Below are 26,553 nucleotides of genomic sequence, written 5' to 3' on the forward strand. Positions count from 1 at the left end.
TTCTCATCTGGAATGAGCAAAAGATGAAAAACATGCCTATAAGACTGAAAAAGAATGAAATAGTGTCCTATAAAAGGGAAACATGTCAGTGATCTGAAAGTGAGAGTAGAGAAAGGAAAACTCTCCATCAATGATATGTCTGTTCTCTAGGGAGGTGTATCTCTGCATGGCTGAGGCATCTCAGCATCTATCTCTTGTGGCGCTCAATGATGGCTTTAATTTGTCTGTGGTGTGGATGTCTAGGCCTTCGTCCAGGTGGACGTGGGCGCCTAGACTGGCTAAGTGCGACTGCTCTATCCAAAGGGACACCTACAGAAGATGAGGTCCAATGATGATGTACTCCTGTAAGCTGTGGCAGTAGTAGTGGTATCTGCCATACTCTGTTGTGTATTAGTGAAAAAGTCAGTGACTGCTCTCTATCTATGTGAGCCGAGCTGTGGGAGCCTCCTACTCCGTAGAATTGTTGCTCTGCGCCTTTGGAGCTCCAAGAGGAAAAATCCCAAGCATCTTTGATCCTCAAACTGTATGATCCATCTCAGGGGTCCAAAACCCTCTCGAAACAGACAGTGGTATCTACCTCGTATGTCATAATATACAGTGCATCGGCAGATGTAGTGTTCCTCTGTCTTTGGCTCTCTGTCGCATAGTGGGCATATGCATTCTTCTGTCTGTATACCCTCCCATTTGCCTGTCTCAATCCTCAGGTGGTGGGATGAGGTGCGGATCTGACCAATAACTGTGCGTAGTCCATGAGGCAGCTGTGTGTCCATGTGATTGGGTCGGGTGATGAAACCATCCTCAGATACTTGAAGGAAGTGGGTCTGGTAGTGTGCCATCCTCGTGCCATGGGGGGAGGGGGGTCGGGGGATCCAGGTCTTCTCCGTATCTAACTTCAGTATGTCTGCTCTCATCACGTGGTTTAGCTCTGATCGGCTTAGGTCAAGTGTAGGGCAATCCAGGCTATAGTCAAAGGGGGATAGTCTGTCAATCTGCAGCCCATGTAGACTCATCCATGTACTCATCTGAGCATACCAATAGTGTCTGTCACCGTTTGCTGCTAGTTGTCTAGAAGAGGCCAGGGCTAGCCGTGGGTATCTATCTTGGGGGAGCTCCCATAGTCTATGTATGAAAGTCACTGCCTGGACCAAGGCCTCAGCCACCATGGGTGATGCTCCCAACTCAGCTCTGATAATCTCATGTGGGGTTGAGCCTCCCAACTCAGCTCTGATAATCTCATGTGGGGTTGAGCTCTTCGCTCGTATCATACGTGAGATCATCATGACCAGTGGTCTTTCCATATGCTCCCATCCGTCGTAGTATTCCTTCTCTGGTCCATCCTGGTCTCCCAAAGGTTGTCTCCTTGTGTGAAAGAGACTCGGACCCCAAATAGCTGCCCCATATAGGAGTGTGGGTGTAACCAGGGTGTCAAAAAGCCACAGTTTGGTGCGCAGCTCATGAAATTGTATGTGAGCACATTGCCTCTCCAATGCACCTAAGGCTGCATATGCTTTTGCCAAACGAGCCTCTGATGTCTCTCTCTAAGAGAACTGTGGTCCCTTCAATGTGACCCCCAAATAGACATATTGCCTAACCATCTCCACTGGCTCTCCATCAAAAGTAAACTGGTGCTCAGCTCTTGTCACCCAAGCAGCTGAAGTGTTAAATACCATAACTTTAGTTTTCCCAAGGTTCACCTTAAGATCTCTATCTCTGCAAAAGGCTGATAATGCATCCAAGTGTCTATTTAGTCCCTTAGGCGAGTCAGATATAAGTACAATATCATCGGCATAAAGCAGTAATGGTATCAGCACTCCAGCTAGGCTGGCTCCGGCCCCACCAGTCCTATCCACATATTCTGAAGTTTCATCTATATACAGCCCAAATAGTGTCGGTGAAAGTGGACAGCCTTGTTTCACCCCAATGGTGCTATTGACTGTATCTGAGATGCCCTCAGGTGTTCGTACTCTGCCTGTTACCGTCTCATACAAGGCATAGATACTCCACTGTATCTCTATGGGCACATCAATGTTTTGCATTCTTCTCATGAGTCTAGCACGTGGCACTGTAGCAAAGGCCTTGTGGAAGTCCACAAAATAGCAATAGCAATAGATCTTTTTCTTGAATGCCTTGCCTTCTTCGATGATTGCCCTCAATGTAAAGATATGGTCTAGAGTTGTATATCCCCTCTTGAAGCTAGCTTGGCCTTTTGATCTCAGGCCATGCATCTCGGCCCATTCACTCAATGCTTGTTCCACGATAGAGCCATATATCTTGGCCAGCATGTGTCCAATCATGATAGTTCGGTAGTTACTAGGCAGCGTGGGGTCTCCACTCTTAAAGAGCGGCACAATAATATGGTCTGACCAACAGATTGGAAATCCCTCACAAACTGCCCTATTAAAGATGTGAGCCAGCGTTGGTGCCAGAATATCACAGGCATGCGTGAAGTGTTCTGCCACTAAACCATCATGATCTTGGGCTCTTCCATTTTTCAGTTTTCATATGGCATTCCTCACTCTTTTTTCTGTGAAAAATGTGCAAATTGCTGGTCTTCAGGTTGAGGGGAGTGGCATAGGCTCTTGGCCAGGAATATCATAGAGTGTGCAAGCATATCCATGGCAATCATCCGGTCTAGTGATTTGTAGGGGTGGCTGGTTCTCGTGCATCTTTTTCCATGCTCTCTTGCTGTCCTGCCCCAAGAACATGGAATACATTTCTGTTTCTAGTCTACTCAGGTATTCCCGCTTCTTTGTGTCTGAAGAGAGAGAGAGAGAGAATCAATACTTAAGTCTTAGAAGTTAGAATCTAGAGAGATATATCATATTAACCATAATTCGTGAAATTAGAGACATAATAATCAAGTTTCAACAATAATAAAGATTCAAAACATTGTAATCAGCAATGGATTGTTGCATTCGTGATTCAACATTGTAATCAAGAATGTTCCATAAGTCCAACAAGTGTACATTGCAAAGACACAAAATATGCACTAAACTTTAAAGTCTAAAGATCCAAGTTACACGAGCTCCAATTTCCAAGTCAATACTCTTAAGTTCCAAAAGGCTAGCAGCTATGTGCTCTAATTCATGGAAGATGGGTCTATTGTGCCTGAATGCTCATCTTGCTGAACATCCTCACCATCACCATCACCATCATCATCATCATCATCAGCGTTTTCCCAACATATAAAAGAATCAACCTTTGCAACTGATGTACGAGCTAGCAAGTGAAGATTGGAGCTCAGATAAACTTCGTCATTCGTCTTCATTGTACCAAGACAAATTCTCTTCTTTGAGTGAATGTGATTGAATGAGCTCCATAGTTGCTCTAAACAAGAAGAGCTAATTGTTTGGCTAAGAATACGAATAGCCAAACTTTGCAACTCTAGAGCTTCTGCCCCGTAGTTCTCCCACCATAAAGCAGCCCCAATATTTGTCATGTCCTCTAATGCATCCTCTGTACCAAACATCCCTAATGTTTGCCGATACACAGAGAGCTGATTTTTAATTTTGTGTTGCATTTCACGGCTAGATAAAGCCTTGCAAGAAATGTGTTCCAAGCCTTGACCACCTCAAGGTCTCTTTCTTACATCTTTCCTTGAAACTCAAGATCAAGCACATATGCTGCAGCATGCATAGGAGAGTCATTCTCATTCCATCTGTTGATGCGTAACTCCTTGATTTGCTTATACCTGTTTGTATTTGGTTCCAAACTCTCCAACCTCTCAATCATGCGATCCATACCTTTATAGATCTTCCCAATGCATGAATCCATGCCATCTGCAAGCCTCAACATGTGCATAATAGGATCAACCATTTGGTTGGTGCGATTCGCCTCATCCCAAAAATCTCTATCAGAGACATGCATTACATAACACATCAGTAGTCGTGGCAGCCCCAGTCCAATTTTCATACTCATCACTAGCAAATAGCTCCCTAATTGCACCTTTGCAATAGTGCAATCAACCAAGCATAAGAAAGTTATATGCAAATTGTGTATCCAAGTATTTGAGAAGTTCTTTGTCACTTCTGTTGCGAAACTTAGTAGGCAAGTACTGATGATTACATATAAATGTGATAGTCTTGTTGCCTTTCGCAACAAGAGATGCAATCCATGGCAAGTCCCCAATATCCTTCAACAAGTTATTCAAGCAATGCTCCATGCATGGACTAAAGGTGATATGTGGATACATTGCCATTAAAATGTTTCCTATTGTCCTATTTGTAGGTTCACCATCTACCACAAACTGCACTATATTTTCTACCCCAACAACCTGCACTACCTCGCACAACTCGGATGGCAATACATTTGCACTCTTTCCAGTCTCTGAAGCATCATGACTACCAATGAAGTATACATCTCCACGAGAATATGCGACAATACCATGTATGGACCTATGGCGTGTGTCACTCCATCCATCTGCTATCAATGTCACTCCATTTCTTGCCCATTAATCACAAACTAAATGAAAAGGATTGATATGATAGATGAGATATGTAAGATGAAAGTACAAGTGATAGGGCTTGAATATATAGGTTGAGGTATCCACCTACACCTTTGACTCTTATTTAATGCTAAGTGGTGTAAAATGTATTCACACCTCTCAAAAAGAAGGCCGTCTACATCACATGCACATGAGGAGGAAGAGGCTCAGTTCATTCCAAGCAGTCACTACTCCCATACGCATTGAGCAAGAGCAACAACAGAGACAGTCGTCAAAATTGGAGAAAAAGAAACACCAACCTAAACACACACTTTTACACACAACAATGCATATTCACACACAAGGATAAACAAACCTAACAATCCCCAACCCTTGATGGGTTACCAAGTGAGATATGTCAAGAACTATGGGGTGCTTGCTCGAGAGAGATAAAATTTCTTAACACCGTTGCAATCTCTATGGCTGCTTTCTCCTTCTGAAGCAATGTAGTCTTGATAGTTTTTTTATGAAGGGGGCTTATATGTGGGTCCATACTCTGCAATCTTTGTCACCATATTTAAAAAATAAGGTGACCTGGCTGATTTGAATGCAATATGGTCATGGTAAAAAAAGTGTGCCACTGTTGCATCTGTTTCCTCTTTTTTCGTTGGTTCCCATGAAGTGTGCAATGAACTTTGTCTAACACCACGACCTGCTACCACTGATGGTCCACGAGAAGACTGTGTAGCCACTAATCCTAGTGGTCTTCTGCATGAAGCACCATGCCCTACTGGCCTTGGAGTCCATGTTGTTGGATCCACTATTATATTTGGCGTCCTCCTGGCATGTGAATTCCCCATAGAAGTAGCTATGCGGTCAAGTAACTCTTGCCTTTTCTCAATTGATACATTAGTGCAAAAACACACCTCTTTCCCCTCCTCATGTAGAAGATGGGCTCTCACTTTATCAGCCCCACTAGTGCAAGCATAAGTGCAAAGTTTACATTTCCAAGGGCAAGCCCCTCCACCTCTCAATGGCACCCTTGCATCTGCCTCATCCCACCATGACCAAGTAGTGCTTCGACTTCATCAAGTTTTTGACAAAGTACCTGCTGAGGATGATGAAGATCCCATAGATGTCAATGCTGCCATCTATATAAAAGTGACAAATAATCAGTAAAGTTCAATAAAATTGCAGAAATTTGCACCAAAATTTCAACATGCATGTATTAAATGTTTGCTAAAAATGCCTGAACTTTGGTGCTACTTTACCCTGCATTCCTTTTACTGAAAATACCACAAATTTGGGGCATTCGAGCATGCATTCCCTTGCTGAAAATGCGCCAAAATTTGTCATATTTTCAGCTCCCAAATTTGGGACAATGACTGATTCAAAATGCCACAAATTTGGGGCATTCTAGCCTGCATTCCCTTGCTGAAAATGCCCCAAAATTTGGCGCATTTTCAGCTCCCAAATTTGGGACAATGATTGATTCAAAATGCCCCAAATTTGGGGGCTCTTGTAGATCCTGGGATGATGGATCTCAATGCCCCAAATTTGGCGACATTACAACCAAATTTGGGCCCCAATCCTTGAGAAAGCACCAATTTTGGGGCAACTGCCAACAACTGATCCAAAATGCCTCAAATTTGGGGGAGATAATGGTCCTACTGAACAAAAATTGGTACTGAGTAGAGAAACACTTTGGTCGGTTTTTGATAAGAGATTCCTCACCCGATCGCGGCGGGCAAACAGGCGAGAGAGGCAAGCGGGAGCAAGCAAGCGGGGCAGGCTGGAGAGGCGGAGCAGGCGGGAGCAACAAGCGAGGCAGGTGGGACAGGCAAGAGCTGGCGGGAGCAGTAGGAGGGGCAAGTGGGAGCTGGTGGGACAAGCGGGAGCTAGCAGGAGCAGCAAACGAGGTAGACGGGATATGCAGGGCAAGTGGGAGCAGCAGGCGAGACAGGCACCACAGGCAAGAGAGGAGAGGCGAGAGTCGTCGGGCAGCAAATCGCGACCCTAAACGGGCGCCAACAAACGACTTTTTTTTTTCTAATTTCCATTGCTGGAACAGTCGTTCCAAACTGGGAACGGCCCTAGAACGGCTAGGAAACGGCCCGGAACGGGAGGGAATGGGACATGGAATAGGCTGGAACATTCCGCCAATGTTTCCTAGCCTCGGACCTCCCGAAACGCATTAATCCATTCCTTTGTGCCGGAACGGCCATTCCCTATTTCTATGCACAAGGGATGTGATGTTGGGCCACCTTCCTAGCATAGTCCACAGTCCTAGAGTAGAATTACAAGAACTCATTGCAATATATCAAGTTACAGTGAGTCATTATGTCAATCTGAGATAGGGATAGCATACAATCATGGTTTATTGCTGAGGGTCTTAAAGTAGCGGTCCTTGCTTTTGTCAAAGCACAATATTCTCTCAAGTCACACCTACTTTATCACTAGCCAAGGTAAACGCTTGAATGGGTTTTTCTACCTGACAAGGAACTTGAACAAGCTAAGGAATGCTTTTGTCTCAGTAACTTGTCACCATTGTTCCAGAATTGAGGATGGAAAATTGTGCCTCCTCTTCTTTGCTCCGTCTTGATTGTGTTCGACTAGGGCAACAATGAAATCCTTCTAGCTTATTACCAGAGTGATCCAAGCAGAGATAGAAGGCATAATAATCACCAAGGACAAAAAACTGCTCCTTGCAAGATTTCAAATGATAGTCCACTCCGAACTTAACATACAGGTAGTAAAAAGCACTTATTTCTTCTCATTCATTCATCAAGGCATAAAGATCCCTTATGCATGCATTTATCTTTCTAGGGCCTTTGAAAGGTCTCAAGTGCAATGACAAGAGCTCATAACAATCTTCTCACAATCACAAGGAGAGAATTACTGAATAAGCTTTTCCTTTGTGAGATGATAAATTATAGGTCTATTGTGAGAATAGTCACTAGCGCTTTGTCTCCTTTACTTATTTCAGGATGAAGTCAGCAAAGTCTTTATTACTCACACATCACAATTTATGGGCTTGAAGTCTCACTATTTTTGCATAACTACCAATATTCAGGACTTCCATCTAGACGTAGCCAACTTTTTGTATTGTTTAGAAGGTCAAAATATCACGAGTTGTCATATTAAGGCAAGCCAAAAGATACATTTTCTTAACTAGAAAGAGTAAGGATAGGTTTCCCACAAGACATGTACTCAAAACCTAAGTGAGATGCAATACAATGGTTATACACAAGGTTGAGAAGTATACATTATAGATTCAACAAGCCACCACAAGGGACTCCATATGAACCACATCCACAATTGACGCTCTAGCCAATGAACTACATGACTCCCTAGCAAGTCAAACAAAGCAAGGTGGATCCTCCTATGTATCTAAATGATGAAGCTGGTACATACTGGTGATAATAGGGGAGCTGTCTAGGACGCTCTTTAGGCACAACATTAGATCTTTAGGAAGTCCTCAAAGACAAGAGCAGCCTAAAGAAGACGAAGTAGACCAATGATGCCCTGAGTGCAGAATCACTCACATGTATCAAGATTGCCCCAAATGTAGAGCTAGTAGTAGCGAGACAATTGTACACTCAATGCCTCAATCTCTTCATTTTTGAGATGATGAAAGACGAGAACATCAGCCCGATCCCAGTCAACACCCTAATATGACTCATAGACCTCAAGAAAGCATGCAAATAATGAAGGCTAATTATGAGGCCAGTAAAGTGGACTGGCTACCCAAGATGAGTGGAACCTCTTAAATCCATGTATAAAAGGGATCAAAAAGAATAGATCAAGCTATTTGTGTGTGTGCTCACTCAAGCTTGCATCAACTTGCTACTCTATTCTCTTTTCCTATCTTCTCTTCTCTTTTCCTATCCATGTATAAAAGGTAGTGTGTGAGAGAGTGAGGGACAAGGAGTGAAGCTCTCTTCTCTTTTCCTATCTTCTTCTTCATCGCATCTTGGTAAGTTGTATGTGTGACAAAAGTTTCAAGAATATGTTGTGAGCATCTGATCAACGAACTCCATGGCCAGCATCTCCTAGGTAAGGTTGAGTAGCTAGGTGGTCATAGAGTAGTGCAAAACATGGGCCATGGCAGCCATTGATCCACTCTCATGCTCTTAAAATATCAAGTTGAAATATGTCCCTTAAAGAGATGTAAGCAAACGTCCAATCCACAGTGCATTATCAATTGGTAAATAAATACCTATACACATTAAAACTAGCATTGAAGGTTCAAAGTGTCCTTGTATTTGTGGATTATAGGTCCACTACCCTTTGTGTGCAACTGTATTGAAAATTTCTCATTTTGTCTATAGGATAGTGGGCATTCCCCAGCTTTAGATCGATCATGAAAAGTAAAAAGGGCACTTAATTTTGCTAGGTCCTTCTGAGAGAGAAGTGCATCCTTGGATCTAGAGTGACCTAAATAGCGATGGTCACTTGTGTGAGGCCAATGCTAGGCTCCTAGTCCTACATCTCCATCCTGAATCTTTATCAATCTGCTAGATGACAAGATTTCTTAACAAATCACAGTCCTTATGAGACAAATTTAGACTGAGTCTTAAGCATTGTAGATGTTGGCATTGAAAGTAAGGTTTGCACTGACCTTGCCTTTACTTGTACAATTGACATTCTCTGGTACCACCTGTAATGAGGCCACTCCCAGAAATACAACACTCGTCTAGGTGGAATCAGGGCATCTTGTGATTGGAGGCTTGTGGTATCAAGTAAATGCAGATAGCCATAAACTAGAGCCTGTAGAACTTACCCTATATAGTGGAGCCTCTTTGCACGAAGATAGCATATATTCTCCCTTGGGAGTGGCAGCCTCATTCCCGCTTTGTCTGTTTCATAATTATGGATCAATTTATTTTACCTTAGGGATGATTATTGCTGAGGGTTCTAAGGGTCTTCCTTTAGAAGGTTCTGTTCTTTGAAAATACAAAGATATGCACTAGGCTTGAACTAATACTGATAATTTCGAAGATTTATACAACAAATTAATCAAACTGAATATGTGTCTAAATGCATGGTGAGACCCAGTAGTAGAGCATGAAAACAATGCTACATCTCTTAAGCCTTGCTAAGGCATGAACATTTTAATAATGAGATATTACTTTCTAGACTAAGTGCACACAGAGCATGAAGTCATTGTTTTCTTGTGCAACTATGTCGAGCTACTGTTATTGCAGTACTTCTAGCATAGAGACATTGTAATGTCCCATCACACCATTCTATATGCAGATGCGGTTCATGCCAGTACATAAACAGCGGACATACCTTGTAAAAGTACCCTTCAAGGTCCACCATAATCAAGGTTTTAAATTTGTCTCTTGCAAGGGAACATGTTTCAATCTGCCTTTCACTATTGAGCCATCAGTTATAGATTTACCGCCTATTATACCCAAAGGCATGCCTCCAGTGCAATGCTCTATAGAGCTAATCAACAAGTCTGATAAGTCCATCGAAGTTTACTCCGTAGATTTTGATACTCAATATATTAAAGAAGAATGTATACTTAATGACCTTCAAACTTACAATGCAGAGGGGTTTTTGTTTCTGCCACCACGTGAAGCAGGTCAGGCATTTTGGGATGATATAATATTAGGTAAATCTCCCATGCCTCATTTGTTGCCTCCAACAAAAAATGTGGATTCTAATGTTCCAAGGAACTCATGGAAAATTGCAAAAGAGAAGGTGTTGACATCTAAGAAAGGAGGAACTGCAAAGAAAGTAAAAGATGAGACCATGGAAGCTCTACGTGCAGAAAATAAAGTGGTGTTTGAAAAGGACACACCAATCATTATACTTCACGGACCACCTTTGATTGGGAAAAGTGCACAGGCTAAACTATTGTGTGTGAGATTCCATTTTCCAGTTATCATTGTTAATGACCTGATTCTTCAGCATGCATTAGACATGCCCATCCCTTTGCAAGAAGCAAGAGAAGAAAGTAACAACACGAGTGCTGCAGCAGAAGTTCTAAGCCCTTCTGAGAAAATATTGATAAGGATTATACAAGATAGGATAAAAGATTCTGATTGCTCATGCGGAGTGATCTTTGACGGTCTAAACTCAGAGTTCTTAAGTTCTCTCTCCATTGCTAAGTGTATCCTATACGCTGTAGGTCTGCAGCCTTCTGGTGCATCCTCTTTTCAACAAGGCATGGGTGATGATAAACAAGAAACTGATCAAGCAAAAAAAATTGTGTGGTCTGGAAATCCACTGGTACATGTATTCAGATTATCTACAGATGTTTCAGGTTTAGCATATCGGTACTCTCAGATTCCAGAGTATTTTCATGCAAAGAGAAAGACCGAATTTGCTAGTAAAACTAATGCAGATTTTAAAGAAGTCGCTGCGGTACATCTTCAACAGTTATCACAGACATTGAATTACCCTTTCATATCATGTTTTCCATCTCAAAAGGACGTGGATAATTTCTTTTCTTTGGAAGACTACCTGATTCAGTTAGTTGGTGAGTGCAAAATTGAAGAGAAAGTATCTGATCTCAGCCACAGAGTAAGGGTTGCCACAATTGATGGGTTACAGAATGAGAATGTCATATTTGAAACTGTTATCAAGGTGCTCCCCTTACCTAGAACGAGCAACAAAGTCCCTATGCCACACACAGTTCAGGTGATCAGAAGACCAACTATCAGATCTTCATCTGCAGATGTGCTAAGTTCTAATTTTGCTATCTTAACACCAGCTGCACAGACAGAAGACAAAAATTCGCCCTTAAGCAAAGGAAAAGATGGATCAAAAAGCACAGGGAAAAGAGTGGATGCAGAAGATGTAGGAAAGTCACCAAAAGGGCCAATTCTTAATGATGAAATATCCGATGCAGCAAGCATATCGGATGATAAAGTAAGTGTCAGCACAAGATCTATTAGCAACAAAAAGCCCAAAATGAAGAGGGAAGATGCATCTCCTAAATCAGATGGTCTGCAAGGATCTTCTCCTCTTACCATTGTTCCTGATGGGTTTTCAAAACAAACTCGCTGGATAATTCCCCCACAGTCTAGCATCAAGCTTTGTCTTCTATTTTGGGCCACTGTTGAGCAGGAATTGAATCACATCTTCTGTTTTGAGATACTTGGAGCACTTGGAAGAGCATCTTTACATTGCAGAGCCATTTGTGCACGACCTCAGATAAGCTGCTACCAGAAAAAAACATCATTGTTAAGTTCAAAACAGTTCCAATATCAGAACCAAAAGTTCAAGAAAGAAAATCTACTGGACTTTGGTGCTATCCCAGCTGGGATGAAACCTGAAGGATTTCCTGGAATTCAGGACTCTGAGCATTCCATCAGATTAACAATACACAATACAGGGCTTTTTGACCTTCATGTGGATTTTGATATAAGAGCAAGCATGCCTACTGCTCAGCCAGTCAGTACACCAAAGGCAAGTAAGCAGCTACCTTTCCTTTTGCATCCACCCTCCATGGACCTAAAAGTTGATGAAAGACAAGACCTTAGAGTTTATGCTTACCCAAGACAGGTACTGACACATCCTGGAATCTCTCAAAAAGAAATGGATGCTGTGGCATTTGCTTAATCAAATTGTTTTCTGATGTAGCGGATTTAAGCTCTATTTTCCTAATTGCAGGATCAGCTAGGAGCCCTCGAAAGTTTACTAGCGTGTAGCGTTAAAGATAATCCAGAATTATTAGAATTCAAGCTGAGATGTTTATCTGACACACCTCACATTAACTTGGAGCCATCCTCAATTAGCTTTGACCGACTACTGCTTGGACAGCAAGATAGTAAAGACATAACCATTAGGTGCATCCTCGCAAAACTAATCCTTTTTCTTGCACACTGTGTTGTTAACGTTTGAAGGTTCTCATCAATTTATTTAAGAAAAGCCACTTCTCTGGAAAAAAAAAAGCAACCAATTCTGCTGTAGGTAGTAGAAGTGTCCAAAGTGGATCTGTTATAAATAGCAGAACCAGTGTTTTGCATTTGTCTCGAAATATTATCTAGGAAAATAGAGGACAAAAAGAACTTCAATACATGATTTGAGATTCATATAGAAAGCCTATTCAGTCCATTTGTAGAAGTTCGACTGGAATACCAACCAATTACCACTTTAACTTCAACTATTTGTTGCAAAAATTTTGCATTAAAGAGTCCAAACGGGCTACAAAAACTCACTCAGAAATGGTGCAAAAGGAATATAATGAAACTGGGTCCCCCAGGCTAGCTGGTCTGGTAGATGGCTTTCTTATACCAACAAATAAGGAAGCCACTTTGGTGGTCTATAATCAGGGCCAATATCAAGAGCGGGGGCAAGCATTTCATCATTCATGACTCCAATCAGCAAAGCTCCCAAAAAACTCCTTGTAACCAGGGCACAGTCAGCAGAGTAGGCAGAGCAAGTGGGCAGAGCTGCAATTTGCCACCGGCAACAGCAGGCATGCACAAGGAGAGAGGGGGGTGGGAAGCAGGCAAGGGAGGAAGCAGCAGGAGGTGAGGTGGAGACATGAGGCAGTGATGGTGACAACAGCTGAAAAGAAGGTGGGGCTTGTCAGCGTCTGTTACACTCCCCTATTGGTTGGATCACTCGCAGTAACTTTGACCAGAAAAGTAGTCACCCATCTTTTATCCTCAAACATCTTATGTTAAACTTGATTGGTGATCATTTCAAAAAATCATATGGGTACGCAAAAGCCCAAGCCAACTGTGAGGATGAATGCTAGAATGCAGGCAAAAGGGAATGCCACCCAAGCAAAGCAGCCACTAAACCCGAGGAACCTGAAAGTATTGATGGATATGGGAAAAAGGACAAACCTAATTCTAATGAGGAATAACAGCACAGTCCTTAAAACCAATTGTGTGATGGATATGGCAAAAAGAACAAACCTAAGACTGACGAGGAATAACAATCCCTTGTGGGAGTAATGTGGTGAACAAAAGTTGGCACTTGTGTATAGGGAAGTGCCAAGCCATGTGGACTAGATGAATCCACAAATGGGAATAAGCCCAAAGCTTTGTGGAAAGCTTCAAACTTCTCACAAGGCAAAGCCTTTGTGAAACGATGTGCAAGGTTGTCCTATATTGGCACATGGGCTAAGATAATCTCTCCTATAGAGAGTCTCTCCTTGGCAGAATGATAATCTGCCTCAGTGTGCTTAATACGTGTACGGAACACTGGATTCCATGACTATCAATGTGCTCAGACTATTAATGAAGATGATGGTGGCAGATAGTTGTCCAACACCCAAATCAACCAAAAGGCACCTGAGCCAAGCACACTCAACTATAGCTATGAAAGCTGCCCTATACTCAAATTAACACCTAGAAGTGGCCACAATGGGTTGCTCCTCACTCAACTACAATATGCACAAGCTACCAACAAGCATAAAGCAAAGACCGCTTATGGATACACAAGTGCCATAACAATCAGCCCAATCAAAATCCAAAAAAGCATGTAAATCTAGCAATCATGAATCCCCCTTGGGATAAACCAGCCCAAGGTGTTGTGTACCACTCAAATAGTGAAAGATCTACTTCACTGTCTGCCAGTGCTTAGTGTTTGGGCTCCGTATAAACCTGCTCATCTATGAGACTGCAATCTGAATCTTGGGCCTCATAATGTATATATAAATCAAGCATTCAACAGCGTATTGATTAAGAAAGACATCAAACTAGTCTTCAACATCACGAGGCTCAACTTCAAACCTGTCTCCAAGGGAGTAGCAATAGACTTGCAGTCCTTAAGACCAAATCTTTGCAACAATGTCTCAACATATTTTCTTCGAGACACAGAGCAATACCTCCATTGCACTACTTGAACTAAATACCAAGATAATGATACAATATGACCAAATGTGACATGTCAAAAGCTGAATTTGACTCAACCTTAAAATTAGCAATATATATCTCATTAGAACCAACGAGCAACATGTCAATCAACATAAACCACAATGATAAGACACATCACCCTCATGTTTGGCATATAAGGTGCTCTCAATTGGAGTATTCTAAAAACCACATGTAATCAAGTATACATGTATCTTCTCATTCCGAGCCTGAGATGCTTGCCTCAAGTCATACAACGCTTTTTTCAATTTGCATACTTTGTTTTCTTGCCCTTTTTGCATAAAACCACCAGGCTAAAGAATATACACTTCCTCATCTAAACCACCATTCAGAAATGCAGTTTCAATATTGGCCACAAGTTATAAACTACAATTTCTTTCCAGGAGTAATAAACTACAATGTCTTAGTGGGATACATGTTAAGTACATAGGTTGCAAATAAATTAGCCTCCAACCAAAAATTGTGCGGCAAAGCTTCGACTCTTAATCATGCATCGTGCAATCTCCATGAGAGATTTGTTATTCCTCTTAGCTACACCATTTTTCTATGATATGTATGGCACTATACATTGGTGTTTTATCCCAAGTTCAATGAGATACACATTAAGATCCTTTGATGTATACTCTCCCTCCCCCCGCCCCGCCCCCCCCCCCCCCCCCCCCCCCAATCAAAACAATGAATACCCACTTTATATCTCGATAAATTTTCAAACATGCTAACAAACTACTTGAAGCACAAAAACACTTTTGACTAAGCTCTCAAATCATATGCCCATGCATATCAAGAGGAGTCATAAATGAAAGTCACCAAGTATAGGTAGTTACTAAAAGATGTTTGCATTGGACCATAAGCATCACTATCTACAAGTTGTAGCTTATAAATAGCTCTAACTAAACCATCTTTTGAAAATGAAGTACACTACATATTACCCGTGCCTTAAGAGTAGACAATAAATACACGGTATTAAGTATATGTTGATACAACAAACTAGCAAAATTCAAATGGCCAAAATGTGCATGCCAAAGTTTTGCACCTGAAATTAGCTACAAATCTGCAACTCCAAATACCATATCTTCCACTTATTTACCATAGTTATTGAGCTTGTATTACCCATGACATGGTGAATGAGATGCAATAATTGCATCACCACAAGAGAGATCATAAACTATACATCTATCATTAACAAATTTCACAATCAAGCCAATCTTGACAAGTGAAAAATTTAATAGCAAATTCTTCTTGATCTTTGATACATAGGAAGTTTGAAAAGAACCCTCAAATCATATTCTCCAGCACCTATGGAAAGATGATAGTGATGTAGTGACCAATATCATGGATCATAGATGGAGGGCCCTCATGTGGATACAAGGACTTTCAAGGGAGAGCATAGCTCATGGCATATGAGACTTCACACTAGCAGCAGAGCTTGGGGACTCTTTTCCACATATGGACAAAGATAATTCATACTCTCAAAGGTACATGGGAGAAAGTAATGGGTAACTCCAATCACATGAGCAGGCAGCAAGAGGCCATCTTTCACACTTGTGAGACAGGCACCTTTTCCTATAGGCTTCTCACATGTTTTGCTCTCTGTACTGGTAATTCAGTTAGCTGTGTACTTGGCATTTCCTTTGAGCAGTTAGCCAAGCAAATGTCATTACATTGTTGCCACTGACCTCCCAACTTTTCAATTTCATGGGATCTTGTATTCATAGTTACCTTAGAAGGAGCTGGTTTTCTTCCAGAAGCTTTTGAGACATATATTGCTAGTCCAAGTTGCCACATGGTTGACACTATAATATCTCAGTTCAAATCTGCCTGACCAACTTGTTAAATTTTGCACCTATACTAAATAAGCATGATGTACTGTCTTTTTTTTAAAGAAGATATTAATGGCAGATGTATTATTTACAGAGTGATGGTGTTACTTTCAAGTCATAGTAGCTCATAGGCTAGTAGCCATTAGAATAAAATTTACAGATGTATTATTTACAGAGTGATGGTGTTACTTTCAAGTCATAGTAGCTCATAGACTAGTAGCCATTAGAATAAAATTTCGGGTGAGATAATTAACCAGTGTTAACATTCTAGTCAAATTGTTAACAGGAATGTGTGCGCTCTGCCAGTACAATGGATGATTGTTGGTTTAGAAAATACAGCTCAAGAGTTCACCTATTCGGAAACACATGGAACCATCCAAACAATGAGCAATACAAACATTAAAATCAGTTTCAATGCCATTGAAGAAAAGAGCCTCAAAGAAAAGTTAACTGTGCAGGTTTATCTGGCTCCTTTACATCTTTTAAAACAACTCTCTCTCATAACTTAGTTTCTGATCTAACCAGAATAACAGGATTCCATATATTCTGCATTCGTTTAGTTTCACGGTCAAGGATGTCCTAAGTTGAAGTGTTTATTATTTTTTCAGATTTACAATGCAAAAAATTTGGGCAAACCAGCTCAAGAGTTTAATTTGAACATAATAGCCGAAGCATATAAAATTGATGTTGTCGTTAAGAACCAAAACACTCTGGAAGAGATCTCTCCAACTGAGGGTGTAGATTTTGGGCTTGTGAAAGTGGCGGAGGATGTGTCAAAAACCATAGTGCTTCAAAATAGAGGGAAGTATGCAGTTTCTTTCAACTTCCACACGAGGGCCAACCTATTTTCTGAAGTCTTTGCAGTGAATCCTGCAGAGGGGAGACTGGAGCCAAAGAAAGAGCAGAAAGTAACAGAGCTAATTTCCTTCTGATCAAGAAATTTCTAAACATTTATTACATAAAATGTTCAACTGTTAAGGTGCAGGAGCTTGTTATTTTATGTGATATTAAACAATTCCTCACAATCGTGCAGATTGGATGGGAACAGTCAGTTATGGGCGTGCAAGTTTAAGATAGCCTCCTATTCTAGTCTTTCTCTCTCCTTATCACTCTATTTCTTCTCTCTTCTGCAGTCTTCTCTCTCCTCCTCTCTCTCCAGTCCTCTCTCTAACAACTATCCCATATATGCCCCAAAGCAAGCATCTAGGTTGATGTTGATCATACACTATCCTGAACATGGAAGAGTAGAAAGAGCAATCAGTCTCGTACTGCCCTGTCAGACAGTGCTCGTCAGCTTGTCATGAAGCATAGATCCACCACCTCCAGGCATCCTGGTAAACTGTCCTCCCATGTGGGATCCAACTAGGAGCACATTCCACTCTTTATCAAAACATCTCAAAGGCATCCTGCTAAACTGTCCTCCCACGTGAGATCCAACTAGGAGCAAATCCCACTCTTTGTCAAAACATCCCTGCATGGACGTGGAGTCAAACCAGCTCCAGGGTTTGAAACTACCAGATAATGGTAACTGTAAGCCACACCAAACTTTCCCCCTTGACAATATTGAGCCAAAAGATCCACAACCTTGATTTCTGTCTAAAATATCAGATAATGGTAACTGTAAGAATCCACACATCAGTCGTCCATACCACATCATTTAGATGTATATCAGACAGGAGAATGCCTGGCATACATAATTTAGATGTAGGTCAGGCAAGAGAATGCCTGATCTCTGCTCTCTCATTGTTCCTTTCTGGCCCAAGAACATGTGAGGAGTGCAACTCACTACTACAGGCTATCCCTATCCCATGCGAATGCATGTACTGGAGGAGGAAAGTTCGACAGAGGAGTCCAGGAATAGAAGGTTCTCACAGTAGCATATGACATGCAACCTCATTCTAGAGGAGTCGTATCCATCCCTCTTTGTCATCAGAGCCACCATGTCACAAATCTCTGACAAAGAACAAAAAGTATCCAAGTCAGCACTCAATATAGCGGCAATCTATCCACCAACAGAATAGAACTAGCCAATCCAATAAAAAACCAATGACCCCCTCTCAAGTCATCGCAATCACTAATCCATCTGCATGATCATCACCAAGAAAATATGGTGGCAACACATCAGCATAGCATAGCACCATCGGAGATGTATCACAAGAATCCTCAATGACCAGCACCATGGACTACCATCATTTAGGAAAACCTCCAGAAGCACCAGAGAAATGGAAGATATTTGTTGAGTCAAGGCCATGGTCTGAGCACCGAGATAAGGACCTGCAGCTAAAGGTATTGTGATTATTAAAAAACTCAATGCTATATTGACCTTTCGTAGGCTGACCTATTATGTCACAATATAGTGGCTGCTGATGATCCCTGCTAATCTTGTCAATATTGAATTGAATGTGTGCTGGAGGTAAGGTGATCAAGTGAAGAAGGAAGAAAGTAGTTTGGCAGGAGGGAGAATGGTGCACAGAGAGATGTTGCCATCAATTTCTCATATGAGTTTCTTAGTGTCTACAATGAAATAGTGTGAAATTAATTCACTTTCTGCTTCTGTTAACTGCGGTAAGTTTGACTTTGCAATCTCATTATGTTGTACAAAGGACGTGTGCATGCTGTACATGCACAACATTGGCAAGCTAAACTTACAACCTATTGTGGTAAGTTTGATTTTGTAACCACGTTATGTTGTACAAAGGGTTTGGGCATGCTGTGCACACCAATGGCAAGCTGAACTGACAATCTTGTAATTATTTTTATACACAGGTAGAGATTCATTTCAACAGGGACAGGAAGTTGAAGAAAGAACTGAGCTTTCAAAGATGTCAGGACCTCCAGCTACTCTTATCTGAATCTCTCACAGGACAAGTAAAACAGAGAAAAGGGATCCCTATTACAATCAGAGCTGTACATTCTCGCTTTGTTCTGGTCCCTGCACATGGAATCCACTTTGGTTCTCAGATATGCGGTACCATATCATCTGCACACACATTCAATATCTTGAACACAGGAGAGTTTTCTTTTGTTTACAGAATTTCTGCAGTAGCCAGGCCTGAGATTTTGGAGGGACCCATTGTTGTCGGCAAATCAGAAATCAAAGGGAAAGAGAATGCAGCATATGATAAAAGTGCTGCTGGTAAATCAAAAAAACGTACTGAAAAGAGAACATCTGTCAACACAATACCAGAGACTCTTGATCTCAAGTCTTTCACACTGAGTCCAGTATCTGGCACAATCAATCCTGCAGGAAAACAGGATATATCAATATATTTCAAAGCAGAAGCTCTAGGAACCATTTTGGAAAAAATCAAGATTGTGATATCTGACCTAGATCCTCTACAATATCCAGAAGATTTAGTCTATGAAATTGCAGGGGAATCTTGTATGCCAGGCATTGCTACAAGCCCAGATATCATCTTTGAAGGACACCATATTGTAGACCATGTTGATCTCCTCCATTCTCTCCCCCCCTTGGGCACTTATTCTAAAATCCACCAGCTGTTCTCATTTGGAGCAGTCATTTTAGGACCTCCAGATCCAGATTTAGCAGATGCCAAGCTTCCGAGAAGTGACGGAAAAGTTGTGGATTCAAAGCTTAAGATTGAGAACCCTTATAAAGTTCCCTGTTCCCTCCAGTTCTCCATTTCTCGTCACCCTCAACAAACAGAAGGCCTACCTCTCTGTATGTTTGTTTCACCAGCGACTGCTGAAATACCTCCCTTAGAAACTCGGTATATCACCTGCTCTTTCTATCCAACATCATTACAAAGGTATCACGCCATCTTTGAAGCTAGTCTGATTATCCAAGGACAGTCCCAAAAGTCCCTCTTTAAATGTGATCTTGTTGGAGAAGGGACACTGCCACAGCTTTACATTGAAAGTCCATCATTACTGTCCCCTACTAACATTCCATGGCTTAAGTTCTCCCGTCTACTCATCGGTAAGTCGCAAACACTCCCAATTATCCTCCACAATAAGGGTGTAGTTGCAGTAACAGCAAAGTTGGAGCAAACTAATCAGGACAAAGGATGGATGGTAATGACTTCTTGTAAGGAACTCCCAAATCCACTTGAATTTGGAATCAAATTCACCATTCCGAGTGGAGAAAAAAGGAAAGCTATGATTTCTTTTCTTCCAACAGAAGAGAAGATGTACAAAGATGAGGTTACTGTGAATATTGATGAAAACCCATTTGATAGACCAACTATTCAGATCACTGGAGAAGGCTATAGTGAAGATGTCATTTTCATAGGTCTGCCTAAGAGTTCCGATAATGAACTGTACTTTGAAGACTGTCCAATAGGATCACAGAGTGTAATTGTATTCAGTCTGAGAAATAATGCAAGCGACAAGCACTGGCAGTTTGAATGGCCTGCAATCCCTTCTCTGAGTTTCACTCCATCTTCGGGACAGATTCTGGCAGGGGAAACAAGACCTATTGAAGCAGTATTTCATCCAGACAGAGCCATTCAATATATAGACTATGAAATCAAGCTTCAAGTATGCAACATAGCATTTCAAGAAGATGAGAAGCTGCTTGAGCAAGAAAATCAACTTCCTCAGACCTTGCCTGGTACACAGCCCCTAAACCTTAGAGAAAAGAAGGCCAAGTCTGCTGATGGGAGTTCCTTTGTGTTGACAGAGACACACTCAAATCTGGTGACATCCTCAAACAAGAAACAGAGGAGTGAAGCAGATTCCTTGTCGGGTAAAAGGGTGGTCTCCAACAGAGAGCAGGCTTATGACATTGTCAAAGGAAGCAACAAGATTATCATCGCTAGACTGCACGCAATAGCTGACATTATAAAGTATGAATGCAGCGTTCATGAAATCAACTTCAAGGCCACAATGATGTTTCAGAAACGGGTTTACAGCTTCCTATTGAAAAACCCAAGTACTGCCAAAATGGCATTCACTTGGATGATGCAAAAGCCTGATGGAAATCATGATAAAAAGTGCATGTACTTTGTTAGCCCTGAAAATGGAATCATAGAAGCAAAAGGATGCATGGAGATTCTGGTCAAATTCTGCCCCCTAGAGGTGGAAGATTGCACACGAGTTTTAGTTTGTGAAATTCCCTACCTTGACAGTAGCTGTCCACCCCTACAAATTTCATTGACAGGTCAGGTCTCTCGACCGTGGTGTCATTTTGAATTGCCAAAAAGTAACCATGCAGCCAGGTCAGGTTCTAGCCATGCAGACACAGATAGGATTGTTGGGCCCTTAGATCCTGAGACGAATGTGATTGAATTTGATTCTCTAGGATCAAGTACACATAACATTAAGTACTTTGTGGCTATGAATCCTACAAGCTTATCCTACAAATTTGTTTGGGAGCGGAGGGAGAAGATGCAAAATGCTAAATTAGCTCTTGGAGATCCCTTCAAATGCTTGACAAAGTCAGGAGAAATAGGCAGTGGAAAAAGGTATGAAATGGCTTTTGAATACAGTCCTACTAAGACAGAGCTCCAGCAAAGTATATGGGTTTTCAAAATACCAGAGCAGGGAATTGAGGTACCTTTTCTTCTGGTAGCAAACATGAAAAAGCCTGATTTAAGTTTTGAAAGAGCCAGGATCAACTTTGGGCAGGTCCTGATTGGAACTCGTGTAACGCAATCAGTTCATCTAAGAAATAATGAGCCATTAGCTTTTTCTTTCAATTTCTCTAGGCTAAGCTACAGCAGCTGGAAAAGCGACCAGACATATGCAAAGTCCATTATTAACATCCAGCCAGTTTCAGCAACTGTGTTGTCAACATCTGTAATGCCTATAGAGATCACTTATGCTCCAACTACAGAAGGACATGTAAGTATAGAAGCAGTGTGCAATGTAAAGAATGTGGGCCCTCTTACGTTATGTATCAAAGGAGAAGCATACCAATACCATGAGGAGGTGTATTTAGAATCCCTAAGTGAAGCATCTCCTGTGCAGCTCTCACTAGGAGAGACAAGCTGCATTGATTTTGGCCATGTCCTTGTAAATGACAGAGTTTTCAGAAAGATCACTCTAGTCAATTCTGGAAGCTTCCCCTACCAGTTCATCTGGGATCAGAACCACAACACACACATTCAAATAGATCCATTTGCTGGCATTGTAGGCAAAGATGAACAGGTCGCTTGTGAACTCTCAGTCTCCATGGCAAATGCAAGGGACAGATTCGAAATACCCATTACATGTCAGATAGTCCATGGAAACAAATATAAGTTCAAGCTTTGTGGTACATGTTATCGTCCAAAGCTCAAATTCAGCTTTTACAAATATGACTTTGGACCTTGCTTTCTTTCTCACACAGGAATGCCACCTCCATCAGTAGAACTACTAATCACAAACGAGGACTCTATCAACATTACCTGTGAGACACTTTATAAAACCACCAGCTTCTTGGAGGTTGAACACCTAAACAGTGTGTTGGAACCAAGCAAATCACAGAAGGTAAAAATGGTATTCAAACCAGATTGTGTATCAATGTATAAAGAAGTGGTGGCATTCCAGGTCAATGGGTTGGATAAAGTTTCTATCTTAGTGACAGGAGAAGGAACCCCAGTTTTGGTTGAACTCATCAATCCTCAACAAAAGCAGATTGGCTTTGGTACTGTAAGGCTTGGCCAAACTGTAAGGCAACAGGTGGAAATAGTAAACAAGAGCAAGTTGCCTGTCCAAGTCAATTTTGAGCCTTGCAGAGAGCGTCTAAAACAGTTTGGAATTTCCTGTTTTCCTGAGGATGGGCTTGCAATGGCACCCAAGCAGACTGAGCCCATAGAGATCAAGTTTAACCCTAAATCAAGGATTGCACCCTTTTCTGAGGAAATTATTCTAGGGGTAGCAGGAACTACATTGAAGCTCCTCAATCTTACTGGTGTTTGTCTGGCAAGTGATGTTAGACTCAGCAGTGACATCATCCCATTTGATCCTGTGACCCTAGGCTCAAGTGTTACGAGAAAGATACAGATTGAGAACTGCGGTGACCTTGGATCTACATTTTCATGGGATACAAGAGGATGTTCCTCAGAATTCAGCATTTATCCCAAGGATGGTTGCATTGCACCTCATCAATTTGCCACCATGGAGATCACCTTCCATCCAACAGTAGTGAACCCAGAAGTGCGAGTTCAAAATATTCCATGCATTGTCACAGGGAGCAACACATTGTTTTTGACATTGACAGGGTGCTGCAGGGAATGCGAAGCTACAAAAGACGCTCTGCAGTTCAAGGTTCCTGTAAGGATGCAGCAAGTGAAGACCATTCAGCTTAAGAATGACACAACTGTGGATTGGACTATTCGCCCAAAAATTTTGAATGAATTCTGGCACGGATCATCTTGTGTGTTTGTGCCTGCAGGTACTGTTGCAAAAAGCTTTTTTACTAGGCCTGTTACCTCGTCAAGAAAAGGGACTCTCATGAAATCTTAAGTTTTTCTGCTTCTGAAAAACTTTCCAGATTATTTGACTGTGGGGATCCTTTGTTTCCAAACAATATGCAGGCACATCTGTTGGCTACAATATCACTTATAGACCTTTAAAAATGTGCACCTCCCCCAATGAGGAGCAACACGACGGATCCATACTTTTCCCTTTGCCAAATGGTTCTGCAATGCTGTACAAATTAATTGGAGCTGCAGGCCCACCTCTTCCAGATGGCGAGTTCAAGTATGATGTCATGGCAAGGAGCAGCCTGACTGTGACTTTACCGGTGTGTAATTGGCTCAAAACAGCCCAGCATTTTGTGATAACTATCACACAGCAGGGGGTTGATGACATGGAGGGGATGTCAACCTTCAAAGGACCCAGCAGTTTGGACGTCGGGGGCCTATTGAAGAAAGATTGTGTGTTCCATTTCCAATCTTTCAAAGAGGGGGTAAAGAATGCCTCGATTGAATTTAAGAATGAAAGCTCTGGGGAGTATCTGTTCTTTAAGGTGGTTATAACAGTTAGTAAAGCTGGTGTAGCTCAGAGCTTGACATTTAACACTTTCGTGAGGCAAAGGGTCACAAAAGTGTTGCAATTAAGTAATCCCTTGGATAGAGTTGTCACCTTCTCAACAAAATGCTCAAATCCAGAAATAGATGTGCCATCCAATGTTGAAATGCAGCCCAAGTCAACAGCTGCGATACAAATTGCCTTTAGGCCATTACTGGAAAAATCAACAACAAGTCATTTGCGTCTTCAAAGTGAATTGCTCGGCGAGTTCCTGTACGAGCTGCAGCTTAAAAGTACAGCTTGTGGCATGGAGCCTCCATTGACCTTTGCAGTCTCACTTGGCAACCAACACGTACAAAGCTTCAGGTTCATGCACTTCGTCCCAGCCAAAACCATCTACACAGCTGAGATATCCCCCCAGGCCCTTGATTTCGGCTTCACAGTCGCAAATGCCAAGTTCGAAGCGCAGCCAACAAGCCCGGAAGGGACTGAGATGCAGATACAAGTGGTTTATGAGCCTTGCAGAGTGTCCTCAAAAGTTGAAGAGGCAGTTTTGACTGTGAAGTCGCCTGAGGCGGGGGAATACCGGTGTCGATTGATCGGTATGTGCAGTGTGCCAACTCCACAGGGCCCCTTCTTCATCAAGGGAAGCACTCAAATACCATTCAGGAATGTATTTGGCAAGCAGGTCATGTACATGTACTCAGTGGACAATCCTGCATTTGTGGTTGGGAAAAGTGACAAGGTGGGCCCAAAGCAGGTAGCTAAAATACCTGTGAGCTACAAAAGTGTGCATGGAGGGCCTTCCACTGGGAAGCTCACTGTGAGCTGCACAGAGAGTAGTCACACTTGGATCATGTACCTGCAAGGCATGTAACTGTTTTATCAGCAATTGATCCACGAATGTTTTCTGCATGTTCGCCTGGAATATCAGTGTTTGTATGTAGTCCAACGATATGTGTATGTATGGAGAGAGAGAGAGAGAGAGAGAGAGAGAGATGTGTGTCTAAACAACTCATGGGAAACAAATGGTTTGTGTGAAATAGCAACTGCATCTCCACAAAAGCTCACTTGAAGGAGCACCACTATATCTAATAGAGTGATCTTCGGACCTCTATAATCAATACAAACATTGGACCAAAATATTTAGAGACGCTCAGACCTAACATAGAGTGCAAGTTGGAACATACTTCATCTCACTAACTAATTAATATTCAGACACACAAAAAGGGACAAATAAAATTGACCATTAACTTATCCATCTATGTTATCATTGGTTTTTCCATACATGGTCAAGGCATTTGCTAGATAAGCTAGGAATTTTTTTGCATTCATACTTGTGATGAGTGCATAGTTGTGGCTAAGTAGAGTTCATGGATTTTAGTCCATTTCCAATCATTGGCTTGTAAGAGGTTTTCAAGTTGTCTTGGGTTGCCCAGGGTATTACTCTCAACTGTAGAGTTTAACATGACAATGTGAATGATTTCTACTTGCTCCCAACATCTGTATCCTCCCCTTTACTCATGCGTGTTATTGCATCCATGTCCCCAACTATATTGTATTTTTGTTGCCTCTCAAAATGAAGTTGCGGTCTAGGTAAAATGTAAGGCTCTTCATGCTCTTGAGGGATGGCACTAGGGGGATTCAACTCTATCTATACTTATAGGTGATCATGTACTCATGAGTAAGGAACATTGCTCTCCATCTCCGTAGCTAGCAATTTGAATTCATTGTGTCTGCTTGATCCATATGTTTACCATGTCTCCAATCTCTAATTGATGCTGAAGGTCTCGATAATCTCACACATTATCAAGTCCAAAGGTTGTATCAAAGAGGTTTGGTTGCACTCCTTGCATCAAGTACCATTGATACTATGAACTAGGTGGTCTCACTCTCAATTTTCAAGTTAACCTAGTTGGAGGTCTTTCTCCATTCTCTCCTCTTAATTTCTTATTGATGGTTGAGTTGGTCACCAAAGATGGGCCAGGGATGCTTCTTACTTTCATCTCTAGTGATTTGATTTAGGGAAAGGACTTGTCTCCTTTATGATCATCTAAAGTGTAAATACCTCACTCATTAAAGCACTTTTTTGAAACTTTGCCACATGTGGGTGATATCGTATTCTAGATATCTCTAATATTTCTTTTGTTTTTCAATCTCTTGCTTTTTAAGACATCAAGAAGAGATGTGACTAGGTTTATCACAAGCCCAATAAGTTATTTTCTTTTAAGGCTATCCAATCTAATAAAAGAGAATAGAGCAAAGTATAGGACATTTGTAAGTGACAAACAAAGGAAAAACCTTTGATTATTGCAGATGATTACAATAGACAACTTATGCTTTCCATCCATGTACTTCTAGTGAAAAAGCTTTCATAGCAGATAGGAAACGAGGGAGATTAAAGGCTATATATGCAAAAAAAACATGACTAGTATACCAAACAAGGCACAAATTGTTACACTACATTTCATAATGGAGTGGTAAATCTTGTCTTTCTCATTGGAGGTTGGGCCCTATCACCTATTTTTCTCTATTTTATTGGGTTTGT

At 41.5% G+C, this 26,553-nt stretch overlaps 1 protein-coding gene across 1 annotated transcript in view; it reads left to right on the forward strand.

The window, feature by feature from the left end:
• LOC148040860 (uncharacterized) overlaps window positions 1-24,933 on the forward strand; it is a 216,828-nt gene extending 191,895 nt beyond the window's left edge. The window contains exons 19-24 of the mRNA XM_087671097.1: window positions 9,683-11,944; window positions 12,053-12,228; window positions 16,375-16,546; window positions 16,697-16,996; window positions 18,855-23,427; window positions 23,570-24,933. Of these exons, the coding sequence (XP_087527223.1) occupies window positions 9,683-11,944; window positions 12,053-12,228; window positions 16,375-16,546; window positions 16,697-16,996; window positions 18,855-23,427; window positions 23,570-24,882 (8,796 nt within the window). The 3' untranslated portion in view covers window positions 24,883-24,933. The remainder of the gene's footprint in view (window positions 1-9,682; window positions 11,945-12,052; window positions 12,229-16,374; window positions 16,547-16,696; window positions 16,997-18,854; window positions 23,428-23,569) is intronic.
• Window positions 24,934-26,553: the final 1,620 nt, after the last annotated feature.

This window comes from Lygodium microphyllum, chromosome 1, assembly GCF_053477565.2.
Source record: "Lygodium microphyllum isolate KBCC chromosome 1, Lygodium_microphyllum_v1.1.10, whole genome shotgun sequence".
Classification (NCBI taxonomy): Eukaryota; Viridiplantae; Streptophyta; class Polypodiopsida; order Schizaeales; family Lygodiaceae; genus Lygodium; species Lygodium microphyllum.